Source organism: Fringilla coelebs, assembly GCF_963513975.1.
Source record: "Fringilla coelebs genome assembly, chromosome: 6".
Taxonomy (NCBI): Eukaryota; Metazoa; Chordata; class Aves; order Passeriformes; family Fringillidae; genus Fringilla; species Fringilla coelebs.
The window spans coordinates 14,901,504-14,922,459 of record NC_140034.1 but is presented as its reverse complement, the minus strand read 5'-3'; the positions used below and the strand labels follow the sequence as shown (position 1 = coordinate 14,922,459).

Below are 20,956 nucleotides of genomic sequence, written 5' to 3'. Positions count from 1 at the left end.
TCACATTTTAGTTTCGGGTCACTTCTAAAAGAAGGTGGAAAAATGTACCTCAGTATTTGCTGATTTTTAAATTAAAAGCAGAGAACAGTTTGATTGCAGAAACTTTGCTCCAGGCTGTTCTTAAATACTCTTTAATTTATCAGGTAGAACTTATTAATTCTGTTCAATGTGAGAGCAAATCCCTTCATTTTGTCATAATTTTTGTGAAACATATGGGATATTTACTCACCCTATATGGGAGTCTTAGCACATTTCTTTACACTTTCCTCTAGCTTGAAACTAAACAAAAGCACAAAAACCGATGGAAGCCAGATTGATGGAGTGTTGGTGAAGGGATCCACAACTGTTTAAAATCCAGGCTTATGAATTAAATTGGGCCCAAGACAGCCCACTGCTCTGAGGAGGGAGGAGCTCTGCAGGAGCACTGGACATGGGTTATATTGCCAGGGAATATTCCCAACAATGCAGCTTCTGGGTCTCCTACCCCTTTTCAGTGTCAGAGGAGAGTTATGTCTCAGGAAAGGCAATGACAGAAAAATGCAACCCCTGCGTTATTGCTTGTGTAATTGCTTCACAGTGGTCCAGTACAGTCAAGTAAACAAATGAGAAGAAGGTCTGCTGCTGAAAGGGAAGCTCTGAGGCTGGGCAGATGGAGTGTGCCCTCCTGGAATCACCTGATAAACTCAGTTAACACAAATTGAAAGGGAAAACAAGTTGAAAGAGTCACACTGATCAAAGGGAAAACATCTACCGAGGCAAAAATTACCATCAGGTCTTGGAGCAAGACAAAGGTGTGTCCTTTGCCTTCCAGTCAAGCTCATGTACAAAATGGAGGCTGGAATTTGAGGACAGACACACACATAGCACATGCAAACAGTGCTCAAACAATGCCTCCCAGGTTAAATTCTCACAGGGTTTGATCTGGGAATGTGATGGAAAAATCATCTTGGGTGCTTTTCACCCTAAAGACTGAAACCCAAACTCAAAGCTTATTAAAACTCATCAAAGCTCATTACAACATGTACCTCTAAACTCTTCCAGCTTCCCTTTAAGACACAGTTTCTCTTAAAAGCTGCACTTAAAAGTTACATTGAAGTGGAATGTCACCTTAAGTAGAGCAATAATTATGCTCCCCATTACCTACATATACATATATATATATATATATATATATACACACATATCTATACATACATACATATATATGTATTTCATGGCAACAGAAAGTACCATACAGAGGCATTCATTCATATCTGCAGTGAAACAAAGTCTGTGGTGTTCAGTGCTGATTAGACTTGACAAAAGAAACACTTTGATTTAGGTGGGAATCACTTCAGGAGAAATAACAGCTCCAACCCCCAGTTCCAGAGGGAGGCCTCCCCGCCCAGTGCTGCTGAGGGCGGTGGCACTGCTCTCTAAACTCACCTCTCCCTTTTAACACACAGCTTTTCATGGAGCAAAAAGGAGCTCAAATAAATGGCTTGCTACAGGGCCTGATAAATTGGTTGTGAAATCAGTTTGTTAAAAGCGATCATTTTCGTTTTTCTCTTTTTTTTTTTCCTCCCAGGTCAGAAAAAGGGGTTCTGGCTTATTTAGGGTGTACAACAATGACAGCAGAACGCTCCTGGCAGCTCAAGGGCACAGACCCTGGCTGAGCAGCACCTGGGAGCTCTTACCCCAGCAGTGACAATGAGAGGGTAACAGAGCTGCAGCTGAACCACCAGCCCCTCTGTGCCGACTGAGGGGCAATTTTCTGCACACAGAAATTGGATTACACATCAAAACCTGCTGAGAGAGGAGAAGAGAAAAAGGCTCTGGGCAGGCTATGAATGTTAATAGTGAGGCTTTCAATATTAATAAGTGTTGTTAAGTGGCAGCCTCACACTCCTGTCTGCAGATGTGACTATTAAGGGCAGTCCCTGAGCCAAAACCGAAGGCAGATGTGGGCAGGACAAGGCCAGGAGACTTGGAAGAAATGGCTGGCCAGGACTGGAGTCCCCCAGATAGTGATGAAGGCTGGTTTGACACAGGGGACAGCAGAAACAGAGAGAGCATCTGCAGGAGGAACTGCAGTGGGGGAAGAAATGACTGGATTTTAAACTCATTGAAACTGGACCTGATTTTTTCTCTAGCTATTGAGGAAGAACAGCCACTGGAAACACTTATGGTGATAGGAATGACCTAGGCTGTGGAAGAACTGCAACACGAAAAGAAGAATAAAATATTGGGATAATTTACTTTGGAAAGGAAGCAAAACCAAATCTCCTCTGCTCTCATAAAAGAAGGAAAGACAAAACATGGCCTGGAAAGGGTGCTGGTCTTTCTGCTTCCTTGGATTTAGCACAAAGTGGGCAAAAGAAGGAAAAACAAACCATCTCCGCTCCCCAAACAAAAGGTTTCTGATCCAAAAGCAGTTCAGGGGAATACCTTTATCACAAAACTTGGAATAATGTGGAACTTGCTGGTGTAAATGGCTCTGAAGCCAGAAAGCCACTAGCAGTCAGTAAGGCACTGAATAGGCTTGCCCCTAAAATCCAGAAGACTAAAGACAACCTGACATTTACCTGAAAGGGAACAGAAAAAGCCCCACCTCAGTTCTAGAATGCATCTCTGTCTCCTGAGGATTGAGCAGAGACCAGCATGACTAGCTTCCATCTAGAATAGCATTTCCTGTATCTCTCCCTGGAGCATCAGCACCCACCACCTACCATTAACCTGTCACCTAGGGGGTTTAATTTAGCAGTTTCTTCTGCATTTAATGAAGAGAAAAAAATACTTCCAGGGCTCAAATCTCAGCTTGAGTGAATCACCCTGAGGGGAGCCTCCTTCCACAGCCAGGGACATGAAACTGAACGGTGCTGACGGCCGCTGTCAAAATTCTGTCTGGCAGAGCCCTGGGATGGCAAAGCCCTTGTGCCTGTGTCATTAGTCCTGCTAATTAGGACTGCTCTCATTATGCCAGACCTAGGAGTTCCTCTTGCATGGGGATTTCAGGCTGCCTTTGGCAGAACTGGTTCCACTGGCATGCTGCACCTCGAGCTGTGCAGTTTCACCTTACCCACACTTTACTAGGAGGAGGGTTCTTCTCTCACAGGTACAATGAGGCAAAATCTGGCATTTGCTGAAGCAGGCTAGGGAACAGAAGTGCCATTTAGGCTACAGTTGGAACTGGTATATTCCTGATCTATATTCCTTTTTTCCCAGATTTACTGAAAATTTTCCGGTAGCCACATATTCATATCTTAAATTGTGTACAAAAGATAATAATAAAAACCAACTGTGTGACAGATTATTCCCTCCTTTTTTTAAATTTTTTTTTTCAAGAATCTTTGGGTTTTTTTACCATTTAACAAGTGCAACATGATCCCACAATTCTTAAATGGACATGTACAAGTCAAAATGCCTTGTGCCTAAAACATCCAGCAGTTACCCAACACCTGCAACTAACCTGTTTATATCCCAGTATAACCAACAGATATCTTTTTTTTAATATGGCAAAAGTAATAAGATTGATTTCTCAATGAATCATGTTGCCTGCACTGGAAATATTATCTTTAGTATTTTAATAAATTGGTTTCTGGGAGTTGCCAATCTCTGACAGATAAATTAATGCAATAAACTTGTAATAGCTCAGAGCAGGTCAATGCTCTGGGAGCTGCTCAGAGCACCCTCAATAGCCCCCTGGCAGAAGTTGGTACAGGTTCTCTGGACAAATGTGTTTTCAGCTGCACCCTAGCAAATGATACTGTCCATGGGGTAGTAAACCCTCCAAAAGCAGCTCTTACAGCCAGCTGGGTACAGAACCTATGACTTGAAAGACATCTATGATGCCTGGCAAAGACATGTTTATTGGGGGTTTTACACCAGCATTTCTTGAAAGGCAAAACTATTTTTCCAGTTTCCTATGGTGGATAATTTAGTTTCAATCTGTAATATTCAGTTATTCCAAAAGGCTTTGTTTGGCTTGGGAATCTCTGTCACACAGCAGATTTGGCTGGGTTTTTTTCCTAAAGAAAAAAGGACAATGTACTCTCTTGTGTTGACAGAAGTTAAAAGAATTATTGTACATGAACTCACTCTTCAAATCTCTTTAGTGCTAATGAGATGTTTATGCACACACATCAAAGTAAAACATTCCCTATTTAATATTGAAAAGGAGTTCAGATGCAATAAACTCCTGAGGTCTAGAGCAGCTAAAGAGAAAATACTATTTCTTCTGATGTGCAGAGATCACCACATCTGTCTGTCTAGGAATGGCCAATTTTTGGAGACATTTCTTCTCTCTGAGGTCTACAAATACTCCAACAAAAGGGATTAAGGAGAAGCATAAAGCTATTCTAAAAGCTGTCCAAATTATTCAGTGATCACTAGGTGGTTTTATTAGTTAGTCTAGTAGCTTTATTTACTTGGAGTAAGGTGAGTCTTTTAAGTTCTCAGTCAGCACAAATAAAGTAGCACTTGGTAGAAATCATGACTGCTTTGGAGATGGAGTGCTAGCAGAGGAATACAACATTTCTAATGCATGTGCTTAAAACTGAAGATGTTTTTCATACAGGTATTTCTGGAGAGGGCATATATAAATAATATTTAATACCATTTAAACTGCTGGCTGGAATCAGAGAAAGGCTTGTTAATAGACGTGGGGCACAATAGCAATTTTCTACCTCAATGTATTGCAGCCATGGAAAATTCTCTGGAAAGCATCAGGCTTCAAAATCAATTACAGTTTCCAAATGAGGCTTGCTTTCATGCCCAGGGTTGTGTTTGGAGTGTGCCTTTGGGTAATGCCTTACTGTAAGGCATGGGCAGTGCAGGGCAGGATTCTGCCTCCAGCACTGCAGGGTCATTCACGTGGTCAGGCAGCTCCTGGGTGCCACAGGAGCTGGGACAGAGCTCTGTGGACAGGCTGGGGGTCTGCAGGGAGGGCAGGCCAGGTGCACAAACCACTCACAACCTCAAAGGTACTCCAAATGTTTCAGAGGCTTTCAGCCCCTTTCACTGTGGCTGCGGTGAAAGTCCTGGGCTGCAGACACAGCCAGGGCTCTGTGCATCCCATGCTCTGTGCATCCCAGGCTCTGTGCATCCCATGCTCTGTGCATCCCATGCTCTGTGCATCCCATGCTTTGGCAAGGGAAGGCTTAAGGCAGCGGCCCCAGCATGAACCTGAGCTAGAGCACATCTCAGTTACATCTGGATGTCAGAGATGTATGAGCTGGGGATTTTACAGGCACAAAAGTGAGCACATCACCACCAAATCATCTGTGAGCAAAGGTCAGGAACTGTGCTCAAGATTTTAAGGACTGGTTTGGAAACCAGTCCTTAAAAACTAAATCCCTTGGATTTAGTTTGTGTTTTGAGGAATCTGATCTTTGTACAGTTTCCTGGAAGCTGGACTCTATTCCAATTACTGACTTGATTAATATTTACACACACTTCCAGGAATCAGTATTGCAAGCTTTTCAGGAAAAAAACCCCACAAGAGAATAAAAAAGAAAGTAAATTTCACATTTACATCTCAAGCTTTCTTTTGTGATTTTTTTTTCTTTCTTTGCCAGAAAAATCTCACACCTGCCTTGGACAGGTGAGGTAAATGACATTATGGAAGACTTAAATTGTTTTCAGTGGTATGAACATTAAAGTCCTGTGCTTTGAATAGTTTTCATTGCAAAGAAGTAGAAATATTCATCACTTCTGTGTGATATTCAGATCATTTCAGTTAATGAGAATGGATTGACTGAGATTTAAAGAAAAACTTTCCAAGATTACAGACAGGGGACTTACAGAATAAACTGATGGCAAACCCAGAAGTAAAAGTGTGTTTCTAGTTTAGTTGTTTGGTTCTTTTTTTTAAACCTGCCACCACACTGAATCATCAAGGTGAGGATGCCGTTGTTCTTGTAAGATCTTGTGCAGAATTTTTTTCTCCCTGTTACACACTCCCATGGTGTCAAATGCATTTGTGAACCCATACAAATCACCCAGATCAGAAAGGCTTGGCAGAAAGAAATCTGATGTGAGATTTTGTGCTTTCATAGAAAAAACTTTTCTATCTCCCTACTGACTTCCATTTGCAGCTTTATTATTCCTCATTATTTTTACTTTCTCACTGGTATTTTACTTTCATCACCTGGATCAGCTCAGCAAAACCCAGAGAGCTGCAATGTAGCTACATCACAGAAAGGGGTGTGCACACCTACACACATCCACAACCACACAGAGCAGGTTTTGTTACTGCCCCTCTTCCCCCACACTTCTTTTCTAAAGGAAGATTTAATTTGACATGGAGATGTGTGTGATGATTAACTCCCTGCTGGGCAGCTACAGGGGTTTCTTCCCCCAGGGCTGGCAGCGATTTTTAGAGGAATGTGCATGGCACTTGCACTGCTAATCAGGAGAGGATGAGGTATGTCAGGAGGAGGGAGCCACCAGAAAGAATGGCTGCAAGGAAGGAATGAATATGCCCCATTGTCTGACAAATTATAGCTCCCCTCCATCTGGCTCCTTCAGGAAAGAAATCACAGGCCTTCCTTCACTTCCCAAGTGAATGTCTTATTGCTCAGCACACATGGACTCTGCTCACCTTTCTGCTTCCAGTCCCTTCTGCCTGCTCTGAGAGCCCATCTGCTACCCCCTGACAGCCAGGGCTTTAACCCACATCAGCTCAGCTCCTGCTCCATGCTCCCCTTGCACTTCGAGGGATACCTTCACCATCCCTGCTGTCTCTCCTCTAATTTCCACTCTTTAAATTTTTAGCAGACTTTTGGCATTTTAGTCCAACTCTAGCAAGCCCAGTATTGTCAGAAACATTATTAGGAACACAGTGACAGAGTCCTGGTGGTGGGAGAGTCTGCTCAGCACATGTAGAAGCCCTGTTACTCACCCCATTTTAAACGTTGAAGACTGAATAAAAGCTGTTTAATGTGCAATATCACCAAGAGTGTAGAAGGGAAGGGGAGCCAAAAGGATTCTGAGATTTTTTTCCTCCATAGAGCCTGTGCTCGTGTCCTGTGTGTTAATTGTGACTCCTTTTCTAAGGCTTTACAAATTGATGGACACCTCTCCTCTCCATGTTTTACTGCTCCTCTTTCACACTGCCTGCCCTCCTAATCCTAAACTGAGCTCTGTGCTGTTATGCCTCCTGATTCTACACAAGTTTGCTTCTTGAACAGAACTTTAATGGTTTTGTTAAATAAGTGTCTCCTTCAGTCTGTCAGCTACGATATAATTTTAGACCTTATGCAGAAAACAACACCAAGTACCCCATACTGATACACAGAAGAGAAATTCCTCCTCCAAGAAAGCCAGGAGAGGCAAAGTAACTGTTTCTTCTGTTAATTTTTTTTTTCATCATCACTGCTGTAGCTAAAACCATGAGACAATAAAGGATATCTCTCAGAAATGGCATAAATTTTTAGAAATTACCTTTTCTCTCAGGAGTCAAGTAAAACACCACTAAGAATGGCTTCATCACTCTGAAGTGAGACCTGCTTTTACATTAAAGGCAATGTATAATGTACATTCAAAAATTTGATAAATCAGACATAGGGTTAAGTAAATAAATGACAAGTTGCCATAATTTTAGAGTTTAGATTACACAGAAATCTATGCTTGACTGTCTTTGATACAATCAGTTTACACAATTTCAATAAACCATTAATACAAAAGAATCCTAGGTAGGAATCTTCTTTCCAGGGTGGTATTATTAAAGTACTTCCAACTTTTGCTTTACTGACATTGAGCCAGGCTGCATCCCACTGTTCAGGCTTTATAATTCGTTACCAATGCCTCTTTATAAAGTAAAAACTCGACAAACCAAACCACAAAACCCCACAAACACAAAAATCCAACAAAAAACCTACTCTTTTTCATAGACAAGATTGGTGATACAAGGTTTTGTTCAGTGCTCACAGATTTGTTCAGAAAATGATGATCTGATTTTAAAACTTCTCCTGATAAAGAGATGCTAAAAAAATATATTCTTTTTTTTTCTAGCTTTCTTCCCACTGTATTCCACCTCTCCTGATTCAGGTGGGCTGGAAAATACAGTAATTGGAAAAGAAATCTTGTAAAAAATAAGAACAAGAGGCGGTCCACTCCCACTCCTACTGAAGTCAGTAGAAACATTTCTGTTAGCTTCTGCAATCCCTGTATGCAGATACTGAAAAATCAGCTCAAGATTTCAAAGGGAAAAGTCCAAATCTTCCTTGGGCTGAATGTCAACCACTCATGATTCTACTGTGCCTGCTCTCCAGTTTACTCTCTGGTGCACGACCACATGTTCTCATACTTGCTCTGACTTCAGCTGTAATCCAAAATCTGATGTTAAAAATCACCCAGAGAATCCCACAACAACACCATCCTTCAGTATTGCTTGCTGAAAGACGGCAGAAACATTGCAGAATTATCTCTAAACGGTGGATGAGCGGATGGTGGTTGCTAGTTTGACCACAGATATACATTTTTATATATATATGTACATACATACACATACACAATCTCTATATACATATTTTAAATACAATAATTAAAAAATCGTAAAAAAACGAATTTTACTCAAATACCTGATTAAAGTGGATTACTCTTATGTTGCATTATGTGATCTACCCTGTTGGCAGGATGGCCGTGTTAGAAGCCCTAAAACCTACGTGAGCTGCAGTTAAAACCGGAGTCGCCCAGGAGCTACGTCGGGGGTGGGCCCTCATATCTCAGCATCAGCTTGAAGGAGCGAGCGAAGTTGTTGGCCAGGGTGCAGCTGTGGGTGTCCTCTGCCAGGGGCAGCAGGAAGGCCAGGAGCAGCAGCAGCAGCAGCAGCAGCTGCAGGGGAAGCGCTGCCCGGCAGGCGCGACGCAGGAACGAGCACACGCCTCCGGAGCGCTCCTGGGAAACACAAAGCAAAGAGCGGCTCAGGAAAACGCATCAAATACATCCACCTGCCAGGGAGAAGGTCACAACAGCCCCTGCTGTCCTTGCCTAGGACCCAGCCTGGGTGCTGGGCACACTGAAGATGACTGAAGTTAAATTATGTCTTTTAAGAGAATATTTCAATTTTCAAGAATTCCCCGCTGGAAGTTGTGTTCTAGAAGGAAAGCACTGCTGACTTTAAGAAGAAAATGATTGCTTCCAAGCCCATTTTCCAAAGTGGTGGTGCCCATGCCCAAGGTGCTGCCCAGTCCCCTCACAGCCACCATCCAGCACAGAGGTGCTGCTGAACCTCCACAGAAGGTTTGCTGCTCTCCAGTCAGTAAAACGAGAGTGCTGGTGCCTGGGAGAGAGGAACAGCTTCTGCTCTCCATCAGCACAAAGGAACTTCATCTGCAGCTCCTCCAGCCCCAAGGCATCTGCCCTGCAGCACCAGGCACTGGCTTTGGGGTCTGCAAGACTGGAGGTCAGGAAAAGGCCCCACAGTGCAGCCTGCCTCAGCCTGCCTTACACCTCACCAGGCCCAGCTTACAACTTTGTGTGATGCAAAAGAATGAGAGAAACACAACATTGATAGCGAAGGAGACGTTAAAGCCACATCTCTTTCTGTGCAGCCCTGGGGGATGCCACAAAGGAGTCCCATTACACCTTGCTCTATACTGGTGCACACCTAGAGTAGGTCAGTCAACCTCATCAATTTGATCTGGTTTAGCATGACCAGGAGAGAATATATCTATGGCCACAGAATTCAGAAAAGATTAATTAAGAAGGGAGATTTCCACTGGCAAGATTCCTGAGTAACTCTGGCCAATGAGCTGAACTGTGTAAGTTTCCAAAAAAAAGAAAAAAATCAACTCTCTTGAAAAGAAATCTGATAAAAAGGGCTCAATAACCCACTTATTTCATCAAACAAGGATTTATACAATGAACATAAATACAGTTCTTAATCAGCTACATTAGGCACCAGCCTACATCATAAATGTCAGCACAGAACATCCACTGGAGCGGGGCCCACGTTTTCCACAAAAGGAAATTAATTTATTGTGTTCAAGTCACAGGCAATGTCAGTCCTGCAGCAAAATTTGGGCTTCTGCTCCCTATGGGGTGTTTAACAGGCAATGCCTTTGTCCCACTATAGCACTGTTGCCTTTCTCCCAACCTGGAAATGAAATTTGAGATAATTTTGATAAGAAGGTAATATAATGAACATAAACTATCCATGGGAAACATCAGCAAAAAAGATATGGAGGAGATTGATGGTAGAAGAAAGTAATTATGCCTTTTGCTATTTTTAATGATCTTTTCCACCGCTTTCTAAATTACTCAGTCCCTTGTAACTCCATATAAATGCCTACAGAATTAATTACAAAGGTAAATATACAGCTGCAGTTACACATCACGAAACAGGTGTGCTGCAAAATCCTTCTGTTGTAGTTGGTTTGCTTCCATTATATTGAATGTCTGATGAGATTTAATTATTGTGTCAGGCAGATGTAGAGGCAGCAGAGCAACAGCTGCTTGCTCTATCATTTCTGGCCCACAGTACTGGGTTGTAATTTGTTCCCTGAGGCCAAGGAAAGCTCAGATCCCTGGACACTGGAACTGTCAGTGGATAAAGTCTACGTGCCAGGGTGTGAGTGGGACTGACTTTGAGCACCACTGGGCAAGTTCCCTGGGTACAGTGATTAAAGCTCCCCAACCTGGCTGCCTCACAGATGTCACCTGCTCCTTCTGTGACCTGTTCTCAAAGTACAAGGCATAAATAGCTGTACTAAGGAGACTTTCCCTTCTCTAGTCCAGACCTGAAATCCTTCTCCTCCCCTGGATATCATCTGCCTAGGGGCTGAACAAAGCCTGGAGGCTCTTCTGTGTTTACAGTAAATGCTAAATCTATTGTGCACGAGAGCAGCAGGCACAGCTCTTGTTTGGAGCTCTCTGGGCTGTCTCTGTAGTGCCTGAATCAGCCACTTCTTGGTGTGTCCAGTGTAAACCAGTGCACTGTCATCCACAGTTCTGTTTTCATTGCAAAGATTTCTTGTTCTTTATTCTTCATTGCATCCCTAATACGCAGCAATATGACAAATACATTTATCAGAGTGCTCCATCTATAAGGAAAAAGACCCTTGCCAGGTTCCAGAATCCATGAGCAAGTTTGTTTGTAGATATTAACAGGTGAAGTTCTGTCAGAGGAAGATGCAATTTGAGCTAATTCTGCACTGGGACAATTCAAACCATGCCCTTTGTCCTCCCACTAAGGCACAGTAAGTCTTAATGCTGATGTTGTTACAGCAACATCACTGACACAGTTGTGAGGACCACCAGTCTTCCTATCCACACCTAAAATTTCTGTTTTATTGCTGTCAGTCCTTTAGAATTGGTTTTGAAAGCTACTTCAGTCTGAAACTATTCCTTCATGGCCAGGCCAGCTGCAACACGTCTCTTCCCCGTTCCACCTTCCTGCCTGTGAACTGCTGGGAAGTGTGAGTGTGTCCAGTTGTGCCCTGTCTCTGCTCCTGCCCAGCCCAGGCAGCAGGTATCTAATGGGCACTCACACCTGGCACTGGTTTCCTGTGATGACCACACTGCCAGTCAGCCACTGGTTTTCCTACCCTGATTCTTCTACCAATGCAGCATTTGATTCAGAGCAGTTCACTGACTCTGCCTTGATTTCTATAGCAAAGACTATTAATAACTCAGGTAACATTTCAGTCTCAGCCCATTTCTCAAAGTGCTTTGCTTTTAGATACACTGGAAGAAGCTGTGAAATAGTATTGCTTTTCACAGCTCATCCTCCAGAAAGAATTAATGCAAAATGGATTTATTAACAAGCTCTCATTTGCTCTCCTTTGAGCTTTCTGCAGAGGAGGATACTCAAGCTAACCACAGCAGATCCTAGCATTAGAAATATCTGTGTAGACACAGTTACCTTGGGGCAGAACTTCAGAGAAGGAGAAATATTTTGTGTTTATTGGCTGCTTCTCTCCCACCTGCTTGCTGGGTTTATAGGTATTCGTGTTCAATGAACTTTTCACTGCCCAGCTTCTCTGTTTTGTTTGATCACACAGCAAGGTCAGAATGTTGCATTTTAGGCTCCATTTGTTGTCATGGGAATGACTCAGCTATAGCAAACATGGTATTATGATGCCTCTGCAGGACTGAAAATGAGGCCCACAGGAGCTGTGAGGGTTTGGTGTTTTCAGCAAATTTGCAATGATAAACCCTTAATAAATGAGGGCCTCAACCTGCACACACTGAAATCCACAGGAGATTTATCATTAATTTCAGTGTCTGCAGTGGGATTATGCACAGGAACGACTAAATAAAGTCAGGATCAGGAACTACTTGTCTGTGGAGGTCAGCAGGTATCTTACAAATGGGTTCATTGGTTATATGCCCAAGTTGTTGTGACATGAAACCTACATTAGTTCCATTGCTTTGTTCTTGATGGAACAATTGGTGATTTTTTGGGTGATTTTATGGGGTTTTTTTGGAGGTTTTTTTTTGGTGCAACTATGAGAGGTGTTAAAGGATAAAAGAGAATTGAAGGAGACACAGTAAATTTTAATAGGAAAGATGATACATTTGGAAAAGGCATGGAAAATTTGAGGCACTGACTGACTCCCTTTCAGAGTTGGAAAAAAATAGCACTTCAATTTTACTAAGTCAAGATATTCTTTTAGGTCTGTGATGTGAAAAAGAGATGCTTTCAGGTAACTATGGCCCCAACAGGAAATTCAGGAGGCCAAGGCACAAGCCTCATCTCTACTGGACTCAAAGTGATCAGGGTCCTGGAGTCAGGACACACTTCCAACCATTTAGCACATCACTCAGGGTTAGGAAAGGACAGCCTAACACAGTTCTACCTTTGCAAGAGACAGTTTGAATATATCATTTCCATATGAGATGGAAGGCTGATGATGAGAAAGATGAGAAGGTTGGAACCACAACCCTTGCTACACAGTGGAATTTCCCTTTCCCAATCACTCCAGCTACTGGCATCAGTACAGCTACCACCCAGCACCCACAGTGCCTGCAGTGCATGTGTCAGATACAGGCTCCATGAAATATTCTGAAATCAAATCTTCCTCTGAGAAAAACTGGCAAAGCTCCAGCGAAGTCAACAGAATTTTAATTTCCACCATCTTAGAATAACAGTTGGAATACCTGGGTATTGAGCCAAAGCGTCAGAGAGGTTTTTGAAACACACATGGAAAAGGAATAGGTTGGCATTTAAAAGGAAAATATACTTTTCAAGTTCACCATCAGGAATAAATGTGCTCCCCCTTCTCCCTCAAAATACCAGGACAAGCAGGGACTGTCAAGGGGGGGACGGCTGTGTTTTGTGTAATGCTAAATGCACGCTTGCTCCAAATGAACCGCTCTGGCTGTGAAAATTCACATTTGTACTTGATTCATGTTGGGGCATTTGAATGACAAGCATGGGTTTAGATCAGGGAGTGCTCAGCAGCTCAATCTGTTTGCAGTTAATAACTCCTGGCCAAACGCACCGTGGAAAATCACTTGGATGGGAAACAGCAGAAAAGCACTTTAGAACTTGCTACAGAATATTCCTGTGTAGGTTACTGAAGTGTTTTACTAAAAATCAGTGCCCCCCCCCCGGTTTGCTATTGACCACATTCCAGGATATAAGAAAACACACAGTTAATCTAGCTATTTGAGAGAGCAGAGCAATATAGCATCTCATAGCAGCCTCATTAGCAGGGTTTTGCTGCTGCTTGTATGTCACCAGCGTGCCTGACAAAAATCATACCTGCACCACTGAGTCAGTCATCCAGCAGAGAAAAAATATTTAGTCTGGATTTATTCCTCTTACCTCAGAGTATTTCCTGAGAAATGCACTGCTGCCTGAAAACTCCTGCTCTACCTAGGGATAGAGACCAGTGCCTTAGTGTCCCACAGTCATGACACACAGACACCAGCAGCCATTCCACTTCATGCCAGGGCTGTACCCAGCCCAAGGAGCCTCTGTTCTACAGCAGCTGGCACAGATGCATAGGTAGTAAGGCAAGCATAAATAATTTCTCCTTAATATTCTCAGCCTCCAGCTACTTTCAGTTCAGGCAGTTTCCTGAGCCTTGACAGGGCTTGTTCATCTGTTTAACATTCAGGGAATCTTTCTTCCAGCTAATTGTCCAGTTTCCCCTTAAACCTACACAAACTACACAGAGTCCTCAACGTTCTTTAGCAAGGAGTTCCAGCTGGCATGAGGAACACATCCTTTGTGTTAGCTTTGAACCTGGCTCCTGGTTTGCTCTACAACAAGAGATGGAGAGTCAGCCATCATATATGCTCTCAGAAAAATTCATGATGATGTGAAACCCTAAATTAAATGCAGGATAAATCCAGGCCTACCTCCACAGTGGGAAGGTCACAACATATTGGGCTTAAACTACAGCAATAGGGACAGAGAATGAAATTCTTAACAGGAAGAATAGCTAGGCCTTGGAAAGGATCACCTACACAGGTAAGGATTCTACCACTTCATTATTCCTCTGAGAATAACTGGAGCTGCCAGGAAGACTGAAAGAACAGCTTGCCATACTGAAAGGAACCTTTCATCCTGGAGATGGAGTGGAGAATGCCTGGACAGGAGCATTAAGCACCACCACTTGTTCTGGTGAAGCAGCTGCCTTATCAGTGGCATTATGCCTCTGAGAAGCCCTGTGTTTCTGCCACTTGGGATGCCACTGGGTACTTCCTCAGCTGTCACTCACAGAGGCAGGTTATTGACAACAAGAGAGCAGTTCCAGGGGGATCACAGCCTGCTCTCTCAAACTAAAGGAAATTGGTTTTTTTTTTACCTCAGTGTGAGATTGTTTGGAGCTGGCCTTCCCATCAGTTCTCAACTCAAAGCCACGAATGTCCCTCTCCAAAATAAAAACCACATTGCAAATCACAGCTGGCCTTCTCAGGAAGGAAATAATTTAGGGGAGTTGGATACTACTGTCACCACAGAGCTGAGCATCCAACATGCTCCTGGGCAAAGCCACAGGAGCGACAAATAATCCCACAAGCCACATCAGGAACTAAGATCAGCCTGTGTTGATTGGAGGTTACACGGCCTCTGCAGAAGGACAGCGAGACCCTGAGCTCAGAGCTGCATCTCCCCAAAAGCAAACACTGCCCAGGGTAGGCAACCAGCAGTGAGGAATCAGTGAGGGGGGTCTGGGACCCCACTGATCCCTGTGCTTATCATTCTGCTTTGCATAAAGAGCTCCCAGAATGAACCAGAATGCTGAGGAGAGGTTGACTGCAGCCATACAAGCAATTTTAGCTCTGATTTTTACACCTTCATATTGCTTGACTTTGCAACCTTAACATTCCTTTCAATTCTGAAATGCATAAGCATATGCATGTAAATAGGTAAGTGTACAGGCAAATTAAAGACTGTTTTCTTCCTTAGGGCAGATTCTGGAGTACCTCACCATGGCTGGGGGATAATCTAGAATCTTCCAGGGAGGCTTCATTTAAAAGAAGCAGAAAACAAGCCAGCAGTTTGTACCTGAGGTTTCAGCAGCCACACACAGTGGGTATTTCAGAATTTCTGCTGCAAAGTCACTTAGAACTAAGCACTGTGCCATATGCCACTGTGGCACAAATGGATTGATAAAGGTTAGCTTCTGTGTGCACATACAGCACGAGGAGCATCTCACAGCACAAGAGCTACAGCCTGATCTGTTACAGTAGCACTGATTCCTATAATTCTCCAGACCTAAGCAAGCAGAAAAAGACCTCAGTCTTCTCTATTCAGGAAGACAGGCAAGTAAAACAACTTTTCCCAATTTCCAACTTCCACTCATCCTTGCAAGTTGAAATAAACTAATTAAAATAAGCTAGAAAGAATAAAAACTGAAAGAAAGACACAATGTTCTGGAACTTGTAGAAGAAGTTACTGACATCAAAATCTGGTTTATCATGTCAACAATGTATGTGTCCAGCTTCTTTGCTGGAAACTTCTCTCAAGTGACTTCTCTGAAGTCAAGATCAAACTTTTCTTAAACTTCAGCAGTCACTATACATAATTTAAATATATTTGCATTTTATTTAAAGACTTTAAAACGTGATGGCTTACTTTTAAATAAATAATAGGTATAAAAATTAGAGGTAATGATTAGAAGTGTTTTTCTTACAGTGCCTTTTCCAGTTGTATTAAAAACCTGTTTTTTCAGGTGTACACTGAAAATTGGTTGCATTCTGCTATTGCTCAACAAATCTCTCTCTCTTTACCTTTCAGTTAGGACATAAAATTACATCTGCTGATAAAAATCCTTCTAAGCTATCTCCTTGGTGAAAATCTGCAGCTAAAGGACAGATCAGTTCACATAAAGCAGGGAGCACCAACCACCTGCCTAACTAGTACTACACAAGCATGAAAGGAAAGAAAGAACCTGGTGTGCTGGGAAGCAGGATGGCACCTCTGCTGCAGGCAGAGCCCTGAAAAGGCACAGGTGTGGCAGGACCAGATAAACAAAGAGCCCCAGACCTCTAACACTTGGGGACACTGTAATGTAAATTGGAAAATGACATGAAACCTACAGAAATAAGAGCACCCAGGCAGGGAGTCTGCCAGGTCAGTGATGTGAGGGGAAGCTTGTGAGCCTGCTAGAAAAGAAAGGGGATGCTGCTGCCTGGCTCAGCATGCTTGACAGTGGGTCTGAGTCAGGAATGGGCAGGTAGCATTTTTCTGGAGGTGGAGGTCTTTTTTAACTAAGTTTCCTTTCTGAGCAAATATCACTGTAGGGAGAAAATAAGTCTATCTGCTAATTTTTAATGCTAAGGTGTCCTTCATCCTGGTCATGGTATAATTCCCCAAACAGGTAAGCACAGGCTTATAGGCAGAGTGATGAAAAAAAAATAAAGGACAGATATTACAGATATTATCTTTCCCTATAAAAGAGGTTTTGAAAAGTGAGGAAAAGATACCTTTTAGTAAGTCTGTTTCATTTCACTAAGACTGTAATTGTACAGAAGATTTCAAGTGTGTAACACCTAGCAGGACCTGAGGAAAACACAGTCAGTAGAGAGGCAGCAGTACCACGGGCACTGCCACAGAATGCTGTGCTTTTCTGCCACGAGGAACTCCCATCATTTCTGCACTGGGGCAGAGCACACCACAGCCCTCTTTTCTTCCTGGCAAGCTGTGGCAGCTCTTGCTTTGCAGTTTCCTGAATGACTGAATTAATTTGATTGACTCCAGATCAATGGTGTCTCTAAATAAGATTAAATTACATGCTCCTTCTGTCTGTATGTTACAGGAGATTACTCTTAGCAGAATCTCAAAGGAAGCAATTAGCTGACCACTGATGTAATGAATTCTAATTATTTTGTTTGTACAAACAATAAAGCCAGATTGTTTGTTTAGCAAGGAAGTAATTACTCTGAGAACTTGAGAAAATAAATCAAACAGTGCTACCTAGACCTGTAAATAATGAGCCTTGTACTTCCTATTTATGCTAAGAATGCTCATGGAATATTTTCAGGTAGCTGGGAGCCAGCTTTTGAAAGTAACATTTATCATAGTTATTATTGAGCACTTGCTTGATTATGTTCTTGAGTGTGCTAGGTACCCTGCAGAAATATCCATCTACATTGGCTGTCACTGGCACCTGCTAAAAATTCACTGCAGCCAGTGCAATTTCCTGCAACTGCTTTTTGTTAATCAACAAGAAGTCACTCACATCACAATCATGAGGCTGCTCTGCTCCTAAGGGCACCAGTGGCAGGGGCATGTCCTCGGCAATGGAGGAATGATCAGGAAAAAAAGCACATTACTGTACATGGAGCAGGCTCTTTTCTGCCCAACATTTGGCCATGTAGGCTAGAAATGGAATAAAATCAGAAGGCAGTCAAATGAGAATGGTTGTAGCTGGGTCTTCCCCTTCTCCATGCTGATCTGCTGCTGCAAAATGTTCACAGCTCCAACAGGAGAGACAAGCAGAGTCACTGGGCACCTTGTGCTGCAAAAAGCAGAGAGCATTCCAAAAACACCCCAACTTCTGCCACTTCTGCTGATTTTGTGTGACTCAAGAGCATGAGGGAGCTGACAAATGAGAGATAACCTGATCTTATTTCATGCAAACTCACTGGTTGTTGCAAGCACAGTGATGCAGCCATCTGCACTTCCTGCAGATACCAACTCCTGAGATCAGCCACTCTCTTCAAGGTAGTTGGCTTCCTTTACCATGGCTTTGAAAAGATATTCATGCATACAAAAATATTTTGCTTAATCTTTCTTTCATTTCCAGCCACATTTTAGGTGGTAGATCTGAATTTAAAGTAAGCTCCATAGCCTAGAATTCTACACTTGGCCTGGTTTTCCTCTTCTCTTAGGCCAAACAGTGATACACCCAAAAGGGATCAACATTATTTTCTGGCTCTCTTAAGTGCTGTTCAAAAATCTTATGGCAACACTGCCTCACATCCTGATAAAACCTGAATGAAAAAAAAGAAAAAAAAGGAAAAAAAGACACTTCTGCTTCCAGCACTTGGATTCTTGTTGTAGTGTTACTGTTTAAACAGAGCATAAAAGCCCTGAGGTCAGTGAAATCTCACTGAAGTGAGCAGGGTATAAGTTACAGCAACATCTGCACTGGCTGAAGGGAAACTGCAAATCACTTGTTAGTGCAGTGGGAGCCATTTCCCTCATGCTTATGAGGTATTTCAGTTCTTCAGTCCTTTGCACCCTGAGCTGTTTCTCTTTGTGTTCAGTAGCTATTAAAAACTCACAGAGTGGGGATTTTTTGTGCTCTTGCTCTAGGCCTAATTGACAAATGTTTGCTGCCTGCCATTATGCTAAGACAGTACCTTTGAATATTAACTGAAGACTTTAGTCTAATTTGGAGAATTTAAAGGTGAATAAATACCATGTACCCCAGGGCAGGTGAGGCAGATAAATTAAAAATGGCATGTAACTGTACTGGAGACATGCTTATGCCTAAAGCTTTTGTTTTGTTTTCCCTACAAACAACTTGACCCAATCAAACAACATGAAATCAGAGAATTCCCTGGTCAGTCTTCTGGAATATCCCTGTGAGCCTCTTCTAGGGAAAAGAAGCACTACTAAATGTTTGGCTGCCTCTACAGCAAGTATTAAAATGTCATACTGTTTTTCCAGCCTGAAAAAGTCTGGTGACCTTACTGGCTGAAACAATTAATGCTGAGCCAGACAGGCAAGAACAGAAAGTCTTTGGGGGTCTTCTGCAAGGCTGAACTGCAGCCAAAACTATTGAGGAAGGTGTGAGAACTGCCTTAAAACTGGTCAGTACTTTGCTGGGTAAAAATATTGGAGCTGCTACTCCACATTTGAGAATAAGAGGAATATCTCATCAGAATGAGGAAAGTCTTGATTTCTGGCCATGCTTGAAGTGCACTGTACTGCACCCTTTAAATATTGGTCTCTTCTACAGAGGTGTTGCACCAGGAGACATCAAGGGTTTGATTTACCTTAAAATGACTATGTGACTATGATCCTGCAACACATTATTCATCCAATCTCCTTTGTGTTGGGCAAATAAAGCCTTGCTCTATTCCTTCTAAACACAAATGGAAAGTGAGATGACAATACAAAGCAGAACAGCTTCTATAAACAAAGGAAATTGTGACAGAAAAATCTGCTGACTTTATGAAAATGGGATCAGAAGAGTTGCTTGGTTTAATAAGAAACTGGCAGTATTTTGTTTTCTTTTAGCTTCTCTTTATCATCTCCTGTACTGCCTCTGTTTCTTATGTCATCACTTCAAAAAGAAAATCCATCACAGGAGGAATTCTGCTGCTTAGAATAAGGATTTAGTCTAATAGCATTAGACAAATCTCTTGACTTTCTCTGGCTTTCTGCATTAGAAAGGAGGTGGGCTGATTGATCCAAAGAATTTTTTTCAGAAGTGTCTAAAGAATTAGAAGCCCCATTTTCAAAATTTTTTAGTCACTTAACCACTAAATCCTTTAGATACATATTTTGGCTTTTCCTTAGTCTCTTTTGAAATTAAATTCGTATAGCATGTAGATGTATAAAAACTGAGTTTCCCTCCTCTCCCAGCAGATGGATATTTAGCTTCTAGAGATATAGTAAGCCTAGTTCAAGAGTAAAAACTCTGGAAAATCTTTCCATTTAAAAGTCTGGAGAAAATAAACAAATTCTCTAAGAGTGGCTCTTAATAAGCAAATTGTTTTCAGGAATCTTGAGAAAAGTTAAAATCATTTCCTGCAAAATATCTGGTCAAACATTTTTTAGCTTAATAATAAGAAACTGTCTTGCCTTTCTGAATCTGTCTGGTTCCTCCAAAGATCCAGCACCCTGTTTAAAAGAAAGAAAAACAAAAAGGCAGCATGAAGTTAAGAGCCCAGAGGAGCCTGTAAATGAGTATTCACCACACAGGGGATGCTTCTTTCATATTCATGGTCACCTGGACAGAGTGAACCAGCAGGAGATTTTTTTTTTAATGGGCTTTTTAACAACATTAGGCAGAAAAATGACATGTTTTTAGGTTCTTGACTACTTGAATCAGATGAGCAGTTGTCCCAGTAATAGCTTTGACTTTACTGACCCCTATTGACTATGTTAATGCTTACAGAAGGTTTTGGTTAACAAACCATGAGTCATTACAATCAATGGCAAACACAGAAATATGCTCTTTATTAATAAAAGTCATGCTTACCTTCCATGCATTTTAAAGGATTCATGTTCTAAAAAAGCTTTGGATTTCAAGAAAAGATTTCTCAAGGCAGAAAATTTTAAAATGTCTCAAATTCTAAGTGTTCAATTTTGAAAGCCCTCACATACAGAAAGTACCAAATGCAAACCTGTAAATTCCTTTGATTATGGTACCTTGAAGCTGCTCAGATAATGTGTGAGTAGTTTAACTAGAAAAATATTAGTTAATAATTATACATGTTTATGCTAAGAACCTGTGAGTATCTTTAGCATGCCCTGGAATATCTGATATATGATGATGAATTCTGCCACCCTTAGCATGTCTTATACATAACAACTAGGTAACTACTTTAATAATTTGGCTTT

General features: G+C 42.0%; 1 protein-coding gene across 1 annotated transcript in view; it reads right to left on the bottom strand.

The window, feature by feature from the left end:
• Window positions 1-1,244: 1,244 nt before the first annotated feature.
• SYNE3 (spectrin repeat containing nuclear envelope family member 3) overlaps window positions 1,245-20,956 on the bottom strand; it is a 40,701-nt gene continuing 20,989 nt past the window's right edge. Inside the window, exons 16-17 of the mRNA XM_084208484.1 lie at window positions 20,195-20,233; window positions 1,245-8,877 (exon numbers count right to left, since the gene is read on the bottom strand). Of these exons, the coding sequence (XP_084064610.1) occupies window positions 8,680-8,877; window positions 20,195-20,233 (237 nt within the window). The 3' untranslated portion in view covers window positions 1,245-8,679. The remainder of the gene's footprint in view (window positions 8,878-20,194; window positions 20,234-20,956) is intronic.